Raw genomic sequence first — 21952 nt, forward strand, 5'->3', positions numbered from 1 at the left:
TTGCAGAGACTCTGAAGTGCAGTTTGAGACGAACTGCCTTATATGAAGCAATCTCAACTAACTGTACTGTGTTCTTTCAGTTTTTGTACAGGCAAACAAACTGCAGCAGCACATCTTTGCAGTGCACGGGCAGGAAGACAAAATTTATGACTGTTCCCAGTGCCCACAGAAGTTCTTCTTTCAAACAGAGCTTCAGGTATGTTTACAACAGGAGTAAAAACAAAGCTAAAGCTGTTGATTTCTCTGCGTAACTGTCACCCTTGTGCAGCATTTAGAAAAGGTGTCTAACCTTGGTATGGTCTCTTCTGCCCTTAAACAGTCTCTCAGTCTCCTCCTGCCTCTCCTGGAGGAGAAAAAGGTCTCTGAGCAGGGCTGGAATAAATAAATAAATAAGACAAGACAGATATCATGATTTATGAGTATTTCTCTTGACAGTAGTGTTGCTACATCCTTACATGTCTACGTCAAACACCTTGTAAATAATTTCTTTTTCTCCATTAATAATTTAGGGACTGATTAACATACAAAGACTAAGCAAATGGTAGCTGCCCAATCCCCTTCCCTGCTGCTAAATCATAAGTAAAGGAATTTTCCCTGGTGAGGTATGAGAAAGCATGGGTGCAGCTTGACACGATGCTCAGGTGGAGGCTCCTCCCAGGCAGCAGCACATTGCCAGGCTGAGCTCCTCACAGCAGGCCTCACACACCACTGTCCCTGGCAGCACTGGGGCTGCAGTCACAGCAGGTACAGCCTCCCCAGAGCCAGTGCTCACACCCATTCCCAGGGGCACAAATCCTTCTGCAGCGGCTGGACCCTGACCTGGGCACGCTGCTGCAGCCACGCTTGGAGCCCTGGCCCCAGAGGCCTCCCTGGAGAAGGAGGCTGGGGGTTAAACCCCCCAATAGCCTTGGTGCTGAACCCACAGAGACACTGAGGCTCCATGTGTGTGTTCAGGGTTCCTCTTGGGCAGTGGAGCCCAGAGCCTGCCCTGGCAGAGAGCTCGTGGGGAGGTGCCCACCCTGGCTGCTCCTCACAGCCATCTCACCTGTGCAGTGTGGCCACCAAAACCACCCCTCATCCCCTGGGGAAGGCAGTCTTTTTATAGAATGGTACCATATGCCTCATTTAAATGTATTAGCTTTATAAACCACAATTTACTTAAACTTTGGAGGGTTTTTATTTATCTTGCTGAATTCCCAAGCTGCTGCCTCTTGTGTTGTGCTGTCATGCTGTGGAAGGATGGCTGATCTTTTCACTTTGTTGATTTTATATTTTTTTTCTCCCGGGGGATCCCGCCTTTCCCTTGTTCTAGCGACCTGATTTGCATAAGTGTACAAAAGTTTTAACTATACCTTGTTAATATTTTAATAAAGTCAGCAGATTTTGGGTTTGTGTGTTCTCACTATGAACGTTTTATGAAGGCAGCAGTGGCTTGCAAAGACAGCTTTGATTTTTTCCTCCTATATCTCCCTAAAAGTGGTGTTTGGTCAAAATGCCAGCACAATTAAAATGGGAACACTGGCTTCCTAGGCCACTGCATTAACCTTTAGAATCAGATGATCAAATAAAGAGAACCTGGTTAAATTATAGTCTAAGCAGCCTGTTTTTTGCAATTACAGATTTTAATTACATAGTGTTTCAATTCTGAAGTTTTGTGCATTGCACAATTGCTGCAAATGTCAGCTTTAATCATATAAATTAGGATTGTATTTTTTCAGTTTTTATGCAGGATTTTTCTGCACTCAAAATTTTTCTGCTTATAATAATTCATAATAATTACATGAGTAGTTTTGAATTATGTTGGCTGAATGAAAATGCAATACTTAGCTGCACAGTTTTAGTCTTTATTTCAGTAGTGACTCAGAAATGTGTGTTTACTTTATGCCAGGGAATTTACTAACGCAAATATTGGAGCCAAGGAGGACACAAAATGTGTGTATAAATCAGTTAGAAATGTGTAAGACTTTTGAAACAGTTTGCCTTGGCATGATTATCTCATTAGTTTCTGGTGTGTAAGCTGCCTGCTCTAAATTCCTCAACTGTTGGTTATATTTTTTGTTGAGTAATGAAGATTTAGTATTATTTTAGTGAACCAGTTGTTCAACTGCTACTTAGGGTTAAATCTGCATAAATCTTTCTGTGTATTTAACTGTGCAATTATCTTATGTGGGCAAATCAGCCTCCATCAAGGGGTTCTGCTTCATGTATTTGACTGTTCAGTTCTGAACTTGCTTTCCTACTGGCATGAAATAACTGGTATCAAAACCTGAACCTACGCACTGTTTTCCTTCTTTGTATTTTCAAGTGAAACCACTGAAAATACATTTTAAAAGATTGAGCATTCAACTATTTCAAGAAGAAATTCAGAGTGGGGTGCTTGTAGAAAACCAGGAAAAACAAGGAAGGTGGGGATAATGACAGGCAGCAAAGGGAAAAGGTAACTTTTAGAGATGTTACAGACTGGCATGAACTAGCCCTGCTGATTTTTGAACATTTCTTTTAAACAACATGTGATGAGAAACTGTAAATGCTGCTGTAAATGTACCTCTAGTGGCTGGTGCAGATACTGCTGAATGCTCTGGAAGTAATCAAACCCTCTTTGTGCTGCCAAACTAGTAGTTGCACTTTAATATAGGTTTTTGCTTTGAAGTTTACACCATCTGATGGAGCTGAAAAACCAAGGCTTAGGAACTCTCCAAGGAACTGAACTTGCTTTATAAATGTGGGAATTTTGGTGAGAATCTGGTGCGATGAGTCAGTGATGTCACTTTGATGATATTGCCACAAGAAAAGAAAACAGAATGCTCGTTAACTGCTTACATTATCTCACTGGAAATAAGGAAGGAAAACATGGGAAGGTTAAGCGTGAAACACAAAGGAAAGAGTATGTGTGATAACCCCACACACCCTTAGGGCAGAAGAGGAAAGGCTGGCAGCTCTTTGTTTTTCACATCCTCACTTTGTACAATTGACAGTTATGAATATCATGAAATTCTCCTGGAAAAAGGGTGAGTTTATAGCTCATATATAAAACACCAAGGCTATGGCATTTCATTCCCCCTACTGAAGCATGTTCACTGAAAAAAGTGTAGAGGTTGGAGGGTTGGGGTTTCCTCACATGTAGGGCAGAAGGAGCTCTTGCAGACAGTTCCCCATCTCCAGGAGCTGTGCTGGGAGCTGCTGGTCCAGCTCCTCAGAGGCAGCTGCAGCCATGGGCACTTGGATGTGGCAGATGAGTTTGCTCTTTGACAAGTGAAATTTTGATCTTTGCTATTAAAAATGTAGCAGGGAACCCTGCCAGCCCCAAAGATGGGTCGGAAATGATGACACATAATGGGTGCTGAGAGTTATATTTGTGGTGTGATTCACAGCAAGGAGAGATCCCTCCTCAGGTGTTTGCATCGGGAATTGGACTAAAAAAATCGTGACTGAGCAGTGGTTTTCAGAGAAAACTTGAGAAGGATTTTTATGTGTACTCTTTTGCCACACTGCTTTTCCAAGGAGCCATCACATAACCAGTGAAGTATTTGTATTTAAAGGATTAATTCCTGCTGTTTGCTTGTGTACTGTTAATCATACTGTTTCCTCCTAAATGATTACAATTGATGAAAACTAAGACAAGGGATGTAATAAACAATGTGCAAATAATCCAGGTACCAAGGGAGCAGGGTACCTGCCAGGTCTTTCCTAGCACAGGTGTTCAGGTGTTTTATTGCCTGGTATGAATAAAGGGCTTTCTTTTCTGCTCAGATTTGGAGATATGTCAAACCACTAAATTAAGAGAGCTTCACTGGAGGAATGTGCTGTCATTTGAAATGCCCAGTTTTTTAAACGTACACATATCAAAAGGAGCTACTATGGCTCATTGGCTAGCACTGTGGTCTGTCTCCCCTCTCGTTTTATTTTATGTGAAAAGCTAGCAATTTTCATATATCCATAAACAGGAATGAGCTGCTGCACAGAAATTGCACTCATTATATTAATAATGATTTACCATGAATGTCCTCCAGGGGCTTGATTTGGTCCACATCAAAGTCCTTGGGATTCTTTCTGCTGATTACAGCAGATCAAGCCCTAAGCAGGTTTTCTCTTTTTAAGTCTGCTTTTAATGTCAGCTTGATGCTAGATGTGCCACATCAGACCATAGGGCTGTGAGGACATAGCGGGCTGTGACCTGCCAGGCGAGGGGCACCACAGCGAGCTGCCCTGTGGTCTGATGTGAGCCAGTGGGGGACACACAGGAGCTGCTCTGTACCTGTGCTGGCCTCCCTGGGAGGGGGGCAATGGGGAGCCCCATCTCCAGCTGCTCATGCCAGTGGTCCTTGGGGCCATCTGGGTACAGCAGTGTCCCTGAAGCACAAAGGGGAACCAGAGCCCCTTGGCTTGGCTGTGAGCCACGCGCCCGCAGGCGAGTCTGCAGGGCTGTGTCCAAGGGCTCACTTCACCACCAGTGGAGCACTGAAGTAAGACCAGCAATTTTAAGTCTGTACCCAGCCATATCTCCAGCCCCTATTTGAAAAATGGACTTTACCTACTTTCTGGGGGTAAAAGCTTACTTAAGTAGAAGTAAAATTTTTCTTCCAACCGGGCTTGTGCTTGCAGCAGTGCAGAATCTCAGTGCTTCTGTGCCCCAGTGTCCATTCAGGCAGCGAGAGAAAGGCAATTCCATAGTGTCTTGAGGAAGCTGCAGAAAATGTTTCTCCTTGAGAGTGTGTGAATGGCAGGACAAATGGGACCTGAAATGTGGCTCTATCTCAAGGCAGTGCTTTCACTCGATGTAACTTTTGCTGTATTTCAGGACTTAGTGTGGCTTAGATGGCAAACACCAAGAGCTTCTTACTGAAAACATAACACAAGCCCTTTCTAAATTTCACACAAAGCACACACAAAATCATGTGTAGAATTAATTTTCTGCAAACAGCATCCTTTTTTTTTAAAACAGATTTTTTTATCTTTGCATTTTGTTTTTTGATAGGCTTTTAAAAACCAGTTAGCTATTTTTCCTTCTTTCATACTTTTATTTTTTAATTTTCAAAATTTTTAAATGCCATTCCTTCTTTAAAATTGGGAAAATGACGTGTCAGTTATCCTAGCAGATTTGGCTAGCGTTTCTTCAAAAACTGTTGCTGTGGTGCTTGGAGTATTGTTAAATTTTAATTATTAGTAGTTACAAAGCTAATAAATTACAAGACTACCAAAATCTATTCCAGCCATATTGCTGGGTTTCATTCAGACGCAGTCAGATAATTATAACTAACAATAATTAAAAATTAAAAGTGCTGTAGGCACATACCCATCATGTTGAGTCTGCCTGCCTGAACATTCTTTATGGACTGCAAAACCACAAGTTTTATCTGTGATCTGTTTTCACAGTAGGGAAGAGTTTTTACCTATAAGGTCTCTGGCTTTCAATGTGTGTGTTTAAATTCAGAGGAGGAGGAGGAAAATGTGGCTGTTTGAAAATTTAGGGTTAGGAACAGGCTCTGGTAAGGACCAAAGCTAAGAAACTCCATTGCAGATTACGTAGGGCTGGTGCTGGGTCTGCTGCAGCTGCAGCTAGGGTTACATGCAGGGGATGCCAGAGGTTTCCTGGGCCTGACATCCACAGAGGTTAATGTAAGAGCAGGGACTGCTCATGCTCAGACCCCTGTGTGGTTTGCCAGGCAGCACCTTCTTCCCTTGCAGGCAGGGGGTGTTTGCTGGGGCTGTTAGAACAGTAACGGGATCCAGACCACGTGGCCTCTTTGTGTGTCCACCACTGCTGCAACAAAGGAGGGTGCAGAAATCTTGAATTGCCCTCTGTGTGGTGTAATGCCAGAGTGTAACATTTTCATTTGGAAAGATGGTTCTAATCAATATATTACTGCATCTTTATCCTGTCTGAGGGCTCTTCAGTGAGAGGCACAAAGATCTCTCACCTGAGATGAAGATATGTCTGGCACTGGAGCAGCACGGCCCGTAAAAAAAAACCCTCCTTCATTTCTTGAACATTAGGTCCATTCTGTGGCTGGCCCTGGCTAACAAAGTGCACACAACTTCACATTAACATGTGCAGAAAACCCAGCAGCCATGCAGAGTGGAGGAAAAAAAGCAGGGAGCCAGGTGAAAGGCATAGTTTTAGCCATTAATGCACTTAAGCGCACCCAAGTGTCAACATGTGTGATCAAGTGTAAGGAGGCATGTCGCTGCAATGTGGCAGTGCTGGCACACAGACGGGGCTTCCTCCAGCAGAGATGGCACTTGGATCTGCTGCTCAGGCTGCCCAGCTAAACCCGTCGTTGCCTGTCATCTATGCCCTAGGGCAAGGGTCCAACCAACTTTTGCGCAGGCACCATGCCATCCCAACAGATGGGCAGGAGTGTAAGCCGCCAAGAGACAATGTATATGCATCAATTGTGTTTATTGAAAGCACAATTCCTGGCTGGAAATGTTCAAATGTCTATTTATTTTGAGATAAGATGCCTTTAGTTAATGGGTAGGGAAATGCAGCTTAGCTTTGAATTAATTACTTTATATACCTTACAAAATGTAAAGTGTAAGATGTGCTGATTATGGGGAGATCTGTTAAAGGTCTGTTGTGACACAGAGTCCTCCCTGAAACAGACTCAATGTGCCAAGGTGCTACTTGCCTCTAAGTACCAGAGATCAAATTTTGTAGGTGCTGCACATAACTGTACACATCTCTGGCTCAATACAGAGTGATATGCAAGGAGCAAGCCCTTTACACTGGCAGGTTTTCCTTTGCACACAGGTGTATAAGCTCACCTCCCCTCTGAGTGGTGGAAAACACTTTTAATTTTTGGGGCAATGAGGGTGATACATTAATCCAGACCAAAGCTAGACTGGTTTACACATCTCACTAAAGAAATTTGTTTTCCATGGGACTAAAAGAGAAGAAAATCATATAATATGCTTTTATATTTGACAACATTGCTGCCCACCAGAAAGGGTAAATTATGGAAGCACTCAGAGAGGAGTCTGTATGCACACATTAAAGGGTGTTCCCTTCGCCTACTTGTTAGCTTTATTCAATTAAGACTTGTTAGTGTTTGTGAAAGATGCGCTTTGAAGACCCTTCTGAATATACAATTTGATATTCATAAGGATCCAGGCATACTATATGTAAATAAATAAAGCAGGAATGTTGTACTTCCAGATACATTAATGCATTCCCCTCCTCATGGCAGCAGAGCACACGGGCTGTGTTAAACATCCATCCTCACCAAAAGGAGGAAGCACAGGAGAAGAAATGAGAAATGGATTTTCTTTCAGAAAGACCAGATTGCACTCTCTGGTCTGGCAATAACAATTACTAATGACATTTAGAGAGAAATTAAGGATGAGAAATGCAAGTTGGCATTTCAGCAGTGCCAGTCAGTAACATTGCATCAGAGCTCACAGGAGAGATGAGAAAAAGTTTAGGGATGGAAAATTAATTTTGTTATGTCAACAATTAACAAATACCTTTTCTTCATTCTTTACCACACTATCACAAATTACCACTGTGATAGTATTTAGCAGCTCCTCAGGTGACTGAAAATTTCAGCACTTTGAAATCCTTATTTCTAGAGTCAAAAGCACGTGTTTGCTGTGTTTTGTTGAACAATGAATGACAGAAAGAGGTTCAGACTGACCAGGGAGGGAGAGCATGAGCTCTCGGATGTGTAGAGCAAGAAAATTCTGTGGATTTTCTCTGCAGACCTCTGTGGTTCTTATAACCATGAATGAAATAAGTTTACCAGCACATTTTCTGAGGGTTTTTTTTTTCTCTGTTTTGTAAATTTGGAACGACAAGGTTGAATAATATACCCTGTTCCATGCTGGACAATTTTGGAGGAGCCAGACATAAAGCCCTGGAAACCTCAGACCTTTAATTTCAAAGACCTTCACGTGTTCACAAGGTGACATCGCTGTCCCCACAGGAGGGTGGTAGGAAGCCCCATTTCCTGCTGCTCTGTGGAGAGGCTCGAGCACAGGGGCCATAAGCTGTGAGCACAGGGGCTGTGAGCGTGGCCATGGCACAGCTGGCTGTGCAGGAGCAGTCCCCTCAGGGACAGCACAAGCGGCCACCCCTGCCTGGCCCCGCCAGGCTGGGGAGCACATGCCTTTGTGAGCAGGGCAGTCCTTAAAATAGAAAGAGAATGCTTGTGTAACATGTAGACAAATTTTTTTTTTCTTTTGTTTTCACTCTGAAATGTCTTGTCAGAGATTTTCTTTGCTGGTGGGAAGAGATGCCTGATCCAGCCCCTTTGATTTTTCCCTGCTGTAGGAGCTGCTGTGGAGCAGTTTGGGGTCTGAGCACAGACTAGCTCCATTGCCTCCTGTAAGTGTCGCTAGCATCCAGAGGAACTGACTGTTTTTCAAAGCAAACGGGATGCTGCATTGGAAAGGGCAGAGTATAAGCATTATTTAAAGAAAATAGTGGAGCTTGATCAGCCTCAGTTTTAAAGAGCTCATTGAGGGTGCTGTACAGCACCCTTTTAAAAGTTCAGTCTCTTCGTTTGCTTGGAAAGGCTGAAGTGGGGATGCTTGTCCAGACATAACAGTATATGCCTGAGTGTTTTCACAAGAAATGTCTAGATCATTAAATATAATAGGTCTCAGCTGCAGTTTTGATCACTGAAGCATGCACACAATTCATCACAGCAAATTAGGTACGTCTTTGTAACTTATCTTTCTGCAATTTGCTGGCACTTCTAGAGAGCTGAAACTTATATTGGATGTGCTGCAGAAGCCATTTCAGATAAAATATTCTGTGTTTATTGTTGGAGAACAAGGATTCCCTAATAACAAAAACATGGAGCAGTGTATGTTTCTGCTCCTGCATCTTGCAGAACCAGCAGTAGTACCAGTAGAGATCCCCAGCCACATTCATTATTTATATATTTCAGTGAATTTCTTGTCTGCAGTAAAAGAGATATAAGCTTCAACATCAGTCTGTGCCAAATTCTATGCTACAGCCCATTCAGAAACCTGAGGCAGCCGTGGTTCTCAATCATTACACAGCCCATTTATCTGATTGGAGTTTTGTCCTCTCTGCCTTGCTGAAATGTTGCGTGTTCTTTAAAAGCTGAGTTTGACCTTTGGAAAGAAAAGGCATTTTCTATTTTAATTTTAGGGGTTTTTTAGAGAGAACCTGAGCCTACTTAAATGGAAATTGGCATTGAAAAGCAGCAGAGTTATTGAAAAGCATTTACTTTATTACTAGAAGAGAACAGACGCTAGTGGACTCAAAAATTACATTTCAATGGACTCATCAGTTTCAGTCACTAGTTAGTCTGTGAACAGATGGATATATTTGTAGCAGTTAACATGAATTTATACCCTGGAATTTTACATTTGCCCTAAGAGCACTGCTATCTTAGTTGCTGCCTTGAAGGGTTTGGAGATTCATTTTATTTTTCTGAAAAAAGATATGTTTGTTTCTAATTGCAGAGATTTCTTACATCATAGAAATCACCTCAGCTTTCAGAAATGTGAATGATATATAGCTTCTATGCAAGGAAAATGTTGTAAAAGAATCCCCAGTACAGCTGCTGCAGAAAAAATAAACATCTCAGCCTAAACCTAGATAAACCCCTGTGGACTGAGAAAATAATTTTCAATAACCAGATATTTTTAACTCTGTGTATGAAGGTAGTAATCAAGTCACCTGTATTTGCATGTAGGGTCTGCCACAGTCTAATTGCTTGTCTCTTTCCACCCCCGCCCTCCTAAATTTTAAGGCTTCTGGTTAACTGAGCAATGCATTAAGCACTCTATCTCCAAAACAGAAAGAAATACTGCCCTAGCCTCTACCATGTGGCATCTTTAGGTTTCAGGGATTTCGTTTAAATCTGAAATTTATGTCCAGAAGAAATAAATTATTAGATTGTAAAAGCAGCTGGGGAGGGAGTAAATATAGTCTCTTTTGTCCTCTATATCATTTCCCCAGGAAGATAATAAATGTGTGGCAAGCGTCTTGTGTTTCCTCTGTCATACAAATGTTGTGTGTGTGCTGTATTTCAGATGTGAAGCTTAGACTCCAGACAGGAAATCCTGGAGTGATACTGTACTGCTGTTGCCTACTGCTGTGGTGCTGGTGGAGGCGCCATCACTTTTACTGCTTAGAAAGAATTTGAAAAATAATTTCATGAAGAAATTTAAAAGCTCTTGTGTGTACCCCTGATTTCCAGAATAAGAGATTTAGGGTGTAATCCTAGGGTTTATCTGCTCAGCCAGTGAAAGGCAGCAGGAGCAGCAGCCCTGGCTGCTGGAGAGAGCTGAGGATAGGGGTCCTGCCCTGTGACCCCATCCCAAGGGCCAGTTTTCCCAGGGGAAATTTAAAGATCATAAGAGAGACTCTTGTTAATTCCTCCCTGCCTTACCTGTTCTCATTCTTTTGTGAGATCAGATACATGGAGCAAGCATGATGAGTGGCCAGGAAAAAATTGGGTCTGAGAACAACAAAACGATAAGGAATTGTTAGAAAGTCAGTGGTCTACTTGCTTTTCTGCACCTGGCTGTGTGTATAGGGCTGTCACTGCCTGTACCTCCATGCTCCTGTCAGGAAGGCTGTCAGTATTCAGTCCAGCTCATCTCAGGGATTTGAAAACAAGCCTGGAACAGCCTTGCTGTTTGCTTCTTCTGTAGTTCCTTCCAAAGAAGTACATTCAATCATATAGTGTTGTTTGTGTAATTATACCCTGCTTTAACATTGTATTTTGAGAGTAGTTTTATACATCCCTTTGACCAGAGGAGAAAGGAAAAACCATTCAACTTCTTTCAATATTGTGCCTGTTCTGCTTATGTAAAATGAGAAGGGGGTGGGAGTGTTTGGTGCAGGGTTGGGTGTACATGTGCAATGACCCAACCTGATGTTCCCTTCATGGTAATGGAATAACTTATGAGATACTAAACTGTCTATCCTCAATGAGGTGATGGGGCTTTGTTGGAAAAATCTAGATGATAGAGTGAGATGGTATGTGCTTATGGGATCAGTGTAGAGACAGCTCGTGGCTCTGTGCAAGGTCAGCTTGGGTTCAGCGAGGCTCTGTCACCCCAGCTCTGCATGAGCCAGACCAGATTTGGCAGCAGCAGTCCTGAGCTTATCACTCAGCTGTGCTCGAGCTGATGCACTGCAGAGTGTTTTGTGTGCCTTCTGTGCCACATCCTGGGCAGGCAGTATGGACACCCAGAGGTCACCTCCATGCAGAGCCTGTCCCCAGAACCCCATTGCCTTGGCTTTGCACCAAGCAGGAATGGCCAAAGCAGTGCCCACACTGTGCCAGCCCTGGGGGAGAGCTCCTGCCTGACCACCCAGCCTCCTCATTTGTTTCTGCTGCGCAGTTAAACCTGAATAAATTGCCATGGGCATTGAGGTTTGGCTGTGTATGGCATATCTGTCAGCTGTGTGTTACATTATTGCGTCTCCAAAAGGAGCAGTGAGGTTGTTTAGAACATATTTACTTCTGAAAAATGTGTCCTCCTTTGGGGCTGGCACATGCTCTTAGTCTTTGCATGAAATCAGGATTGTTTAAGATGTGGCATCTTGCTGTTTAAAAAGCAGATTTTCTTGAGACTGATGACACTGTTGTAATGGAATAGCTATGGCTGGAAAATCCCATTTAACCCAGTTGTTTTGCACACATACCATAGCAATGTTGCCTTCCTGGTTTGTCCTATGATGTCTTGGAGGAAAAGGCTCATGTAGGTGGTGTTTTGTCCCCTCTTTTACTTATAAGAACAAATTGGGCATAGCTCTTTCACACTCCTAGCTCCTCCAGGGTAAATTCCTTGGGGCAGTGGGCTAAGCACAACCCTGTCTGCAGACCTCTGCTCTGCTGGTGGCATCTACACTAATGGGGCAGCATGTAAAGCACTTCTGTAACTATGGCCTTGCTATTTTATAGCAGAGCTACTTACATTGGAGGATTTTTATTCCCCTTTTGAAATTAGAAACCAGCAATAACAACCATTATGTCCAAGGCAACAGGTCAGTGACCAGCTGTTTTGTCAGCACGAGCAGTGTGTGGGTGCCATGTGACAGGAATATTTATCTGCCCCTAAGAAAAGTGTATCCATAACACAAGGCAGTACAATTTGTCAGATCAGTATCCCATTAGAGGGAATTTTACTTTAGTTGCTGCTTCTTAAAGGAATTAGTGGTCCTACTGCAGGCAGGTGCTGCTTGTGTCAAGTCTGGATGTCCACACTTGCTTATTTGGCCCAAGGAACTTGGATCATCTGCAGCTCCCATCATTCAGTGGAAGTTGTTGCCTAAGTTATGAATGTAAGACCTGGCCCTGTTAATTTGCATTAAAATTCACAATTGAGACAGAAACTGTTATATACTGTCCTTAATACCAGGAATACCTAGCTGGTGCAGAGGGGAAAAACAACAAAAAGTAATCAGATGGTGTTCAGTGACCCTTGCCATACCAGAGAGCAGCAGAGCAAGTTTTAAGTTCAACTCTCAATTTCCTGGCTTTTGTTGATTTATATTCCAATGGAAACAGTCCCTCAGTCCCTTTGCCCTATGCATTCTAACTTCTAAAGGTGTTTTGCAAAGTGTTTCACTTTTGCTCTAAGTATTTTTTGAAAAGACCTGGTCCTATAATAAAGACCCAATCAGAAAATCATTTGGTGTTTAGAGGAGTCACACTATGTTCCACAATGATGATTCCAGCCCTCACAGAAGTGAACAATTAACTGGCTTGTGTGATATGATTTACCTTAGATCAAGGAGGGATTAATAAGATAAGATTTGGATTGGTTTCTAAGAAATCAGCAATTTCATACTTTTGAGAGGTAAACCTAAGAAAAATTCCTGTTAAATGGTTTACCTCTTGAAAATAATTTTGAAACATTGCTTCCCTGAGTAGGACCTGTAAGTAGATTGGAAACAGGTCAGCACTGGGGTGTGCATTGGGGTTTTTGGTGTAGCATGGGCAAAGGAGTGTCCCTGTGGGCAGAAGATGCTTTCTCTGGTCACTATAGCTTAGGTTTGAAAACAGACTGGAAGTGAGTGTTTGCATTGTCAGGGACAGCTTTGGAGGGTCACTTCAAAGCTGGGCACAGGCATTGGTGCTGCTGCATGCCGGGTTTGTGACACAGCATGGAGGAGCAGAGGTGGCCCTGACCCCAGTGACTGTGGGACCAGCTTCCCAGGAAAACATGGGCTGACCAAGCCCAGGTTAAAGCAGCACCACTGTCAGCAGAGCACTGTGCTGGGATCCTGCAAACCATTTTCTGCTCTTGGGATCAGAAATGGCTCTGGAATCCAGACAGGGAGTAACAGTGGGGCTAAGGCAGGAGCAAAGGTATTCTAAAAATATTATGGTTTCATGCGCTTTTGACAACAGAAATTTGTCCCTCTCACTTTATATTTAAGAAGTGTAAGGTTCTTCCCTCAGCTTATTTTTGATCTTGTGCATGGCATATTGGAGACTACAAGGATGCTGATAAATTTGCATTTCTGAGTGAAATTCTCAGGAGCGTGTGGTCCCTCAGGACAGGTATTATTAGCTCCTTGTTTTCATTGGGTGCCTCCGTGAATCACGGTGTGTTTACAGCTAGTTTCTCTAACAGAAGACTCTGGTTATCTCTTAATAATGTATTCCTCAGTGTTTTTTATTTCCAAAGTGCTGCGGTAAGGAGATTTTCCCAAAGGCTTCAGTTTGCTTTTGTGCTTCAGTGTTTTACCCAGTGTTTTTGGAAGAAGCGTATAGACTTTTTGGTGAGGCATTTAATAGAATACAAGAGGCCATGCCAGCCTTAGGCTGTGCTTGGAGTTCACTTGCAATAGTCTCAACTAGGTTTATTCTGAGTTTTACAGAAGAATAGAGATAGCAGATCTAGAAGACTGATGATACAAAATTATTAGTCTCAAGTGGAAAGTGGAAAGCATGTTAGGTGAGTTTTTGAAGTCTGGTTAGGACTAAACAACGTGAATTAGAACAGAAATTAAATTCATATATCATCTAATAATTCTTAGTGGGTATGAGGAAGCTGGCGCTGGGAAGAATAACTCCAAGAAAAGTATTCGTATCGAAAGATATTTTTTCAAACCAGAATAATTCAGAAACGCCTATCAATATCCAAGACTCGGTTGAAATGGGCAGAAGCAGGGCGGTGCGGCGCGCACTGAGGCGGTGCGGCGCTGGGCTGCAGCGGCCCCGCTGCGGAACAAAGGCCGGGCGGGGACGGGGCTCGGCCGGGCCCTGCACAGCCGCACCGGCAGCTGCGGGGGAAAAGGAGTGATTGAGGGAAAGCAGTCAGCCTCTGGGCTGTCACGTGTGGAACGGCTCCGTCCCACTGTAAATGTTGCGCATTCCGAACCTTCCCGTGGACGGCAGATGAAGTGCCGGTCCCGGTCACCGGAGGAGCCGGGCAGGTTTCGGGCGGGCTGAGGGGATCCCCCGGGTGAGCAGGCACTGAGGGAGGCTGCTCATCCTCCCCAGTGCGTACAGAAAGCCCAGGGGCAGCTCAGTCCCGGCACAGATGAGCGTTTCTGTGTCCCAGCTCCAGTGAAAGGTGCATTTACCCCTGGAGTAATCACGTGCAAGCATCAGAGTAACTCAGAAGCAGCTATTTCCATTGGAAACGGGCAACTTCGCTTTTCAGCCGACACCAAACCTCCAGGCATATTTTCTTAGACACTCAAAATGATTTTTTTTTTTCCTGGTTCAATAACTTGTAAAGGACAGCTTTCTACCTGCATTTGTTGAAGTGCCATCTCAAAGTGTGCTGACACAGGGACTGACTGACGAATGGCAAGTTATCAGATGCTCAGAGATGAAGGAAGCCGTAACACAGGCAGCCGTTGCCTTTCACAAAGGATGTGCCACCTTTCGTTTGCCTCTACCTCCATTTCAAGGGACTCTTCAAATAAAGAAGGGACATGTGAACCTGTCTTGCCTGACAATTTTTTTTTTTTTATTGCATACCATGATAACTTGGAGTTCACTTGTTACAAGCATTTTATGTAGTGGGTGAAATACCAAGGGAAAGGAAAGAAGTAATACTGTGCTGCCTGAAAAACTATGATCTAAACATATAAATGTCACTGCATAAGTTACCTGAAACAACTGGAAGGGCAATTAACACCCGCTTTTATGGGAAACATTGGTTACCACTATCAGTTTTAATGAAGTGTATTAACTAAATTGTGTTCTGAGTATTCATTCAGCCCTGTTTATGGCACACTCTTGAGTACATTTACTGTTTGTCAGAAGTGCAAACTAGTGAACATATGAGGCTTTAAGACAGGCCATCTGTTAGTCTTAGACCCTTGGATAATTGTCAAACAGTTCTAAAAATAAGCACATACAAACTGCAAGGGGGTGCAAAGGTGATTTTTCTTTAGAGCCTGATAGCAAAGGCAAAGTAGAAACCAGAAATTAAAATTTAAAAATAACCAGTTTATAAACTGTAAAGCAAGCTTGTTCTCCTTTCTTTTCTGCTTTCTCTTTCCTTTCCCACCCTCCTCCTTCAGTGTGTCTTTTTTTTTTTTTTAATTTTTTTTTCCCCCTCTTGCTCTTCTGGGTCATGGCATCCCTTGAATGCCTCTCCAGTTTAGGATTAGAGCAGCACCAATTTAAGGCTCACAGCTTTCTGTAGAGAGCATAATCTCCAATGCTAAAACAAGGGTCATCTTGTGTCCTCTGCCTAAAGTAATCCTTTTATAAAGTCAAGGCATAAAGCTTTTTTTCTTTATAGATTGTTGTTAAAGAAAAATAGTACCTGTGCACATACATGTGTGTGCTTATGGATATGTAATGAATAATAACAGCTGAGAGATTTATTTTTGGACCAGTTTGAATTCAAAAGATGCAAAACATTGAAAAAAGATTGCTGCAGATGGTATTTCATAAATATTTAGACACTCTAGCTTCTGTTTGTAGCCATTTGGAGGTTTTGTTTTGTCTTTATATATATATATGTTCAAATGTGAGACAAACCTTTGCTTCAAGTCAGTGCCTGAATCTAAGGTTTAGTTTTTGTCTGGCAAGCTGTGCATGTTGGCAGTCAGTGGAGGCATCGCTTCTCTTGTTTCCCAGCCCTGCTCTGTAAAGGGAAAAGGAGAGAGAATGGGGAGGAGGAGACGCAGTCCCAGAGGTCCCCAGCCATGACCCCGATCTCTGGGCTTAGAATCAGACAGTGCCTGAAGGGGTGATAGAAACCTGATAGAAACCCCCTCAGAGGTGGGGAGAGGCAGAAAGAAACTACCTGGGCTCTTACCTGAGTCTGGAGGACACCCCACACCCTGAGAAAAAATATTGGGATTAATAGGTCACTCAATGGCTAATTAACAGTTAATTTCCATGTTGGCCAATTGTTACATGAATCTATTATCGCCATAATTTCTATTGAAATTATTTGAGGAATGGTTTCTGTTCATTTCAGTGGCGTTTGGAAGGGGAGAGTGGCTTTGTAGCCTTTCATTGGAGTCCCAGTTTCTGTGTAACACTGCAGAAGGCTTACAAATTTCAGCTGAGGGTAGGGTATCACCAGCCTTGTTAGGCCATTTCTTAACCTTTGTATAACATATGGTCTTTTAGGGGTATATGCTTCTGCACATAGACAGTGTATTTGTAAATGGCTGATAGAAAATGTCTAAATCCATAACAGATGCACAATGGCACTGTAGACTGGATGTGTTATGGCCCCAAACCATTATCACACCCCTCACAGTTGCATTTTATTTTTTTCACCTGCTCCTGTGTAGTACACCTGTGACTTGCTGGCAGTGAGTGTCGTTGCAGTGTGGGAGACTCCCAGCTTGACTGCCTGGCTTGGAGCTTCGCTCCATCATGTGCTGCTTTTTGTGTGTTTTTTCTCTCAATCTTTATATAGCTTGTAAGAGTTCTTTGAACTGTTTTAAGTGATCATCTTTCAAGCCTGATGCTTTCCTTCTTGACACAGAGCTCTGAAAATGGAGATTGTCATGCCAGTCTTTTCACAAACATGTAAAAAACCAGAGAAATGTTCTTTGTGGGTGTCCTGCACAAATGGCTTGGTCTGCATCCAGAGGGCAGGCAGGGGGTGTCTCCAGGGAAGATGTGGAGAACAATCAATATCTACATGGACAATAATTAACCATTCTTTGAAATCTTTTTATTTCCTGTAAAACCCATCACCCAGTTCCTTGATCACAGACACTTCCATAAATGGTTCATTTGAGGATTGTGCAGCCAGTAGAAAATTCTACTTGAACACTGCAACAGCCCCAAGACTTGGGGTAGTTGCATTTTTCCCACTGACATAGCTAATGGAATTTTGCATGATTATTAAGGAAAGAAGAGATTTTCCAACCTTGTCCTATAAATAAGCTGTGACTTACTTGATCTTGACAGGTGACTTAGTGCTGCTGTAGAGTTTTCCAGCTGCAATAATGTCTCAGAATGATGTATTCAGTGGGGTATCAGCTGTGAGCTGTGCGGAAACCAGGGGGTCTAACAGGAGCTGGGAAGAACCATTTTTCCTGTTCAGCTTCCAAATGATGTCGTGCCTCCTGCTGGCCCCAGACAGGCACGTGTATGGATGGCCTTGGAGCTGCTAGGCATGTGCACACACACAGGAGTGCTCCTGGAGGGCCTGCATTTTTGTGGCTGTTCTATTTTCCTCTGGAAACCACCATTAAGGCTTTTTTTTTTTTTTTTTTTTTTAACTCTAATTTCTGGAATTGAAAAATCACACCCGTGCTGTTTTCAGCCAGCCCACCCTCCTGCTGGAAAGGTGGGTGAAGTTTCCTTAGGCTGCTTAGGTAGCAGCACTCCTGTAGTATCACATGTTTCAAAGCACTTGCTTCCTCCTGGTCTTTATTATTTCCTTCTGCTACCTGGAACAGCCCAGTGGCTCCATTGGGGTCAAAACTGTTCCTACTAAGGCACAGGGCATTCTTAATACTTGATTTTCAATTACTCCAAAAGTCTAGTCAGCCAGGGGAATTTTCTGTGTCTGGGCACACAAAAAAGTGCCTAACAAAGGTATTTGAAAAACAATGGGTCAAATATAGAAAACACACATGTGAGAGAAGAGACATAAGCCCTGAATGGGCGAGATGCTTTCTGACAACTGCAGAGCACAATTCCAATGAGCTGCAGATGCACAGGGCACAGGGAGTAGAAGCAAGAAGATAGGAAATGACAATTGCTAGTAATAGGAGACAAGTTGCCTGACTAGTTTTTTGGAAGGCATGTTTTGAAATACATTTTAGTATGTGAGAAACCTATATGGGTCACAGAGGATACAGAGAGGTTCTCATGGGACTTTCAAACACACAGAGTGGTAGTTATTTAGCCTTCACCCAATGTTCACTGGCACCTGGGTGTGCAGGACGTGGCATCTGTGCCCGTGGCTTGAGCAGGAGATGCTCAGAAAGTCAGGAGAAGGATGCAGAGCACACAGGCTCTCATATCCATAGGTATTACAGACCTGTTTGTGAGGCCCTGTGTAAAACCTGGCTCTAGCTATTAACTGCATGGTCCAGGCACTAGCCAGCATATTGATTGTCAGTAATGCATACTTGGGGAATAAATGGTACATTCCCAAGATACTATGACAAAATCAAGATTTGCATAAGAAAAATGTAATTTTTTAACTCCTAGCCCTATGGCACAGTTGATTTCTCTGCTCCTCCCTGACCCGGCTCTAAATGGCTGCAGTATTTGAGTACAATCTGCTTGTTCCTTTGACAAATTCTGATCCCAAACCCAGCGTATTTCTTGTATTGGGAATGTTCAGAACATGTTATTAGCTGATGTTTGAGGAGGGAGGGCTCACAATAAAAGCTTCATTATCAGATTTAGAGCCACATACCATTCCTTTATTGACCTGCCTGGTGTAATCAATGCAGCAGCCACACAAGTTTGAAATCATGTTCCCTGACTGTAGGCTGTGTGTCATGCATCCAGTGCTGATTGTGCATTATCTTTTAAATGACACTGCCTAACTAAGTATGGATTTGTCTACCACGAATAGCCCTTCTTTCAATTTGAAGATGGTAAACCTTTTGGGTTTTTTATTGATATTCAGGGTGACCTAAAAATAGAACCATAATGAAGTGCACAAGGAATGGCCATTGTTAAAATGCTGAGGAGTGTGAGAGCACAGAGGAGCCTGTGTATTCTTTCACATTTTCATGCTTCCCCAGCTAGGTTTAGTGGGCAAGCTTCTTGTCAGTGCTGCTATTGTGTGTGCAGGGCTCCATCCATCCTCCTCCATAAAGTCATTGTTAGACTTGAGAATAACACCCAGCCCTGCAAAGGTCATTCCTTCTTAAGGCCAGGAAAATTTCCATGTATATCAAAGGAAAAAATCCATTGAATTTTGTGTTTGGTGGTGTTAAATTGTCTAAAAGCAAAGCAGTTCCAGCTGTCAATTGGCGAATTTCTGATTTGTGGTTCTGCATATTCAGTGTCACAGGCAGGGGTGTCTGAGAGGGCCGGTGCTATGCTGAACAGTGACTTTATGATTTCCCAGCTGGGATTTCGTTCGCAAGGGCTCCACCATCCGTGGTGCTGCCCCGCTCCCGCCGCGCGGGCCGGCTCGGCGCGCAGCCCAAAGCCCGGCCCGGCACCGCCGGGAGCTGCGGCCGCGGCTCGGGAGCTCGGCAGCGCTTCTGACACCTGGCGGTCACGGCTTGGGAGTGCACGGGCCACAAACGCTCCGATCTGCCGCAAACGGGGTCACCGCCGCCGGCCCGCACCGCCCGCCGCCCACCAGCTCTTTCCACGGGCGATTTCCATCAGGGAGATATCGTCTCTGGATTAAGCGGGGGGATTGCTCTTTTATCCTCATCACGATGTGATCAGCTGTGGATAGCGTAGAAGGACCAGATGATTTATGAAAAGTTAAAATATCTTACTTTAAAATAAAGCTTCATCACTGTAAATAAATAATTTGATTCAAAATTCATTTTGTGTTTAAAAACTTATTCTTCAAGCTGGCGGACTTGCCCGGCTCTGTTATTAGGCAGATGGAGACTAGGGAAATTGCTTAGGCTTGAAATAGCACAAATGAATTTTTATATTTGGGGATGCTGGGGACTCAGCTCAAGAAAACCTCACCATGAACCACTTCTCTAGTTGCTCAGATAATTGGATAATCATACAAATAAAGCTAGGCTTATGTGTAAGACTGGGGTTTTAGTCAGAACACAAAATGTGGGTGAATCAGTACTGCTCTAAAAATACGCTTCCGAGGCTGGCTCCACGATTTATTGGCTCCTACACAAAATGGCAAGACAGGTCAGCATCCTCTGATGTGAGATACTGGGATGACATTGAGGCTACTACAAATCTACCAAAAGGAAAAAAGGGAACAAAAGAGACTCTAAACTGCTGAAAGGAATGTGTAGAGAAAAGTATATTCTTTAAAGAGATTTAACTTCTGGGTTACATGTCCAGCCTTTTTTCTGCTGGGAATATTACCCTGGTGCCTGAGCTGGCGGTTCAGCTGTTATTGCCGAAGTATTTCTTGGACTGAGAAGTGTGTGTCACAATCTGGTGTCTCTTGCTGCCAGTGCTTGCACCCGGTACGAGTGAGAATAAAAGAGTAAAATATGGCAAGGGTTCCCTCACGATTCAGATTTTTATTTTTTTAATTGTTACAGTGAAGGGAATCCCTAAAGGCAGTTTTTTTGCCCATGAAGTTACCATTTTCTTTATATGTATTGAAAGGAGAAAGAAAAAAAAAGGAAACCTTCATGACTATACTTGGCTTGTACCATTTTTTTTTCTAAGTTCATGCCAGCATTAACAGATCTGTCAGAACAAAGCAAATATGTCATATTGGCAGCTGTTACTTATGAGTACTTTTTCTTTATTGCATTTTGTTTTGTAATAATTGAGAAGCTTTTATGTTGAGCTCTGCATAAATGGTACTGAGTGGGAGGGTATGGGCATGCTTTCTATTATTCTGCCCCTCATGCATGTCTCCTTTTTTCGTCTTTCCAGAACCACACATTGAGCCAGCACGCACAGTGAGCCACTGGCACTACAGGACACCTCTCTGCAGAAGACTTGACGGTGGCACAGTGGGGAGGACCATTTGAACATTACATCCAATCAAAGTGTCATTTGCAACCCAGATGTAAAACTCTAATGATTTGGCCATGAGGCGCTGCTATTATAAGCAGCTGGAAATGAATATTAATGGAAGAGATTAAAAGTATTCCATGCTCAGTATTTTTTATTGTCCTGCTTCAGCTAGTGTACTTTAGAGCTTCTGCTTCTGACTGAATTTATAGTGTTAGATAAATCTGCTTTGATGCTGTTGCCCTTTGTTGCTTCTTGTATTATATTGATAGTTAAAGATTAGGTGTGATTTTTTTCCTTTTTGTTAACTGCTTTTTAATTGCAATTTTAGGTAACTGTGCATTGTGATGTGATTGCTTGGCTATTGTCTGAATATTTCTTTTTAATTTTTTAATTAAAGACTAATGCTTTGATTGGATTTGCCAGTTCACCGGACAGTGATTAAAACTATGTAATGAATATAATCGGTTTCAGTGCAACTGGATGGTCTGCTTTATAAATGTGACTTAATCTGATTGCAATAACTAGTACAGTTCAATAAAGGGAATACATGAGCTTAGCGTCAGAGCTTGTCTGTCTGTTAGTGCCCCCTGCATTGCTGCTGCTGCTGGGGTGGCTGAATCTCAGTGATCACTCACCTGATGGCACAGAGCACTCTGCAGCCCCGGAGGGGGGAAAGCAAAAGCCATGGTTCTGTGCCTGGTATTGTGTTTGCTTCTGGATGTACCTCCCTGGCTCCACGGTAGGTTAAAGTGAGGTAAGAATATGTAGTATGAAAAGGTATTGCTAGCTTATAATACTCATTAATAATTTAAATTTTTCAGCAAGAATAGAAGAACCAGACCTACAGCTGCCTTGCCCATATCTCTGTGCTTCTTTGTTTCAATACAAAAAAAAGTTTGTGCATTGTATACAAATGCACAGATATTGGA

The 21952-nt window shown here is 43.0% G+C and overlaps 1 protein-coding gene across 4 annotated transcripts in view; it reads left to right on the forward strand.

The window, feature by feature from the left end:
- The window catches only part of ZNF423 (zinc finger protein 423), a 224111-nt gene extending 202585 nt beyond the window's left edge, over positions 1-21526 (forward strand). For all 4 annotated transcript variants that reach the window (XM_084214896.1, XM_084214897.1, XM_084214898.1 and 1 more), the window contains 2 exons: positions 81-196; positions 20940-21526. In XM_084214896.1, the coding sequence (XP_084071022.1) occupies positions 81-196; positions 20940-20969 (146 nt within the window). In that variant the 3' untranslated portion in view covers positions 20970-21526. The remainder of the gene's footprint in view (positions 1-80; positions 197-20939) is intronic.
- Positions 21527-21952: the final 426 nt, after the last annotated feature.

The sequence above is a fragment of the Fringilla coelebs genome, assembly GCF_963513975.1.
Source record: "Fringilla coelebs genome assembly, chromosome: 14".
Lineage (NCBI taxonomy): Eukaryota > Metazoa > Chordata > Aves > Passeriformes > Fringillidae > Fringilla > Fringilla coelebs.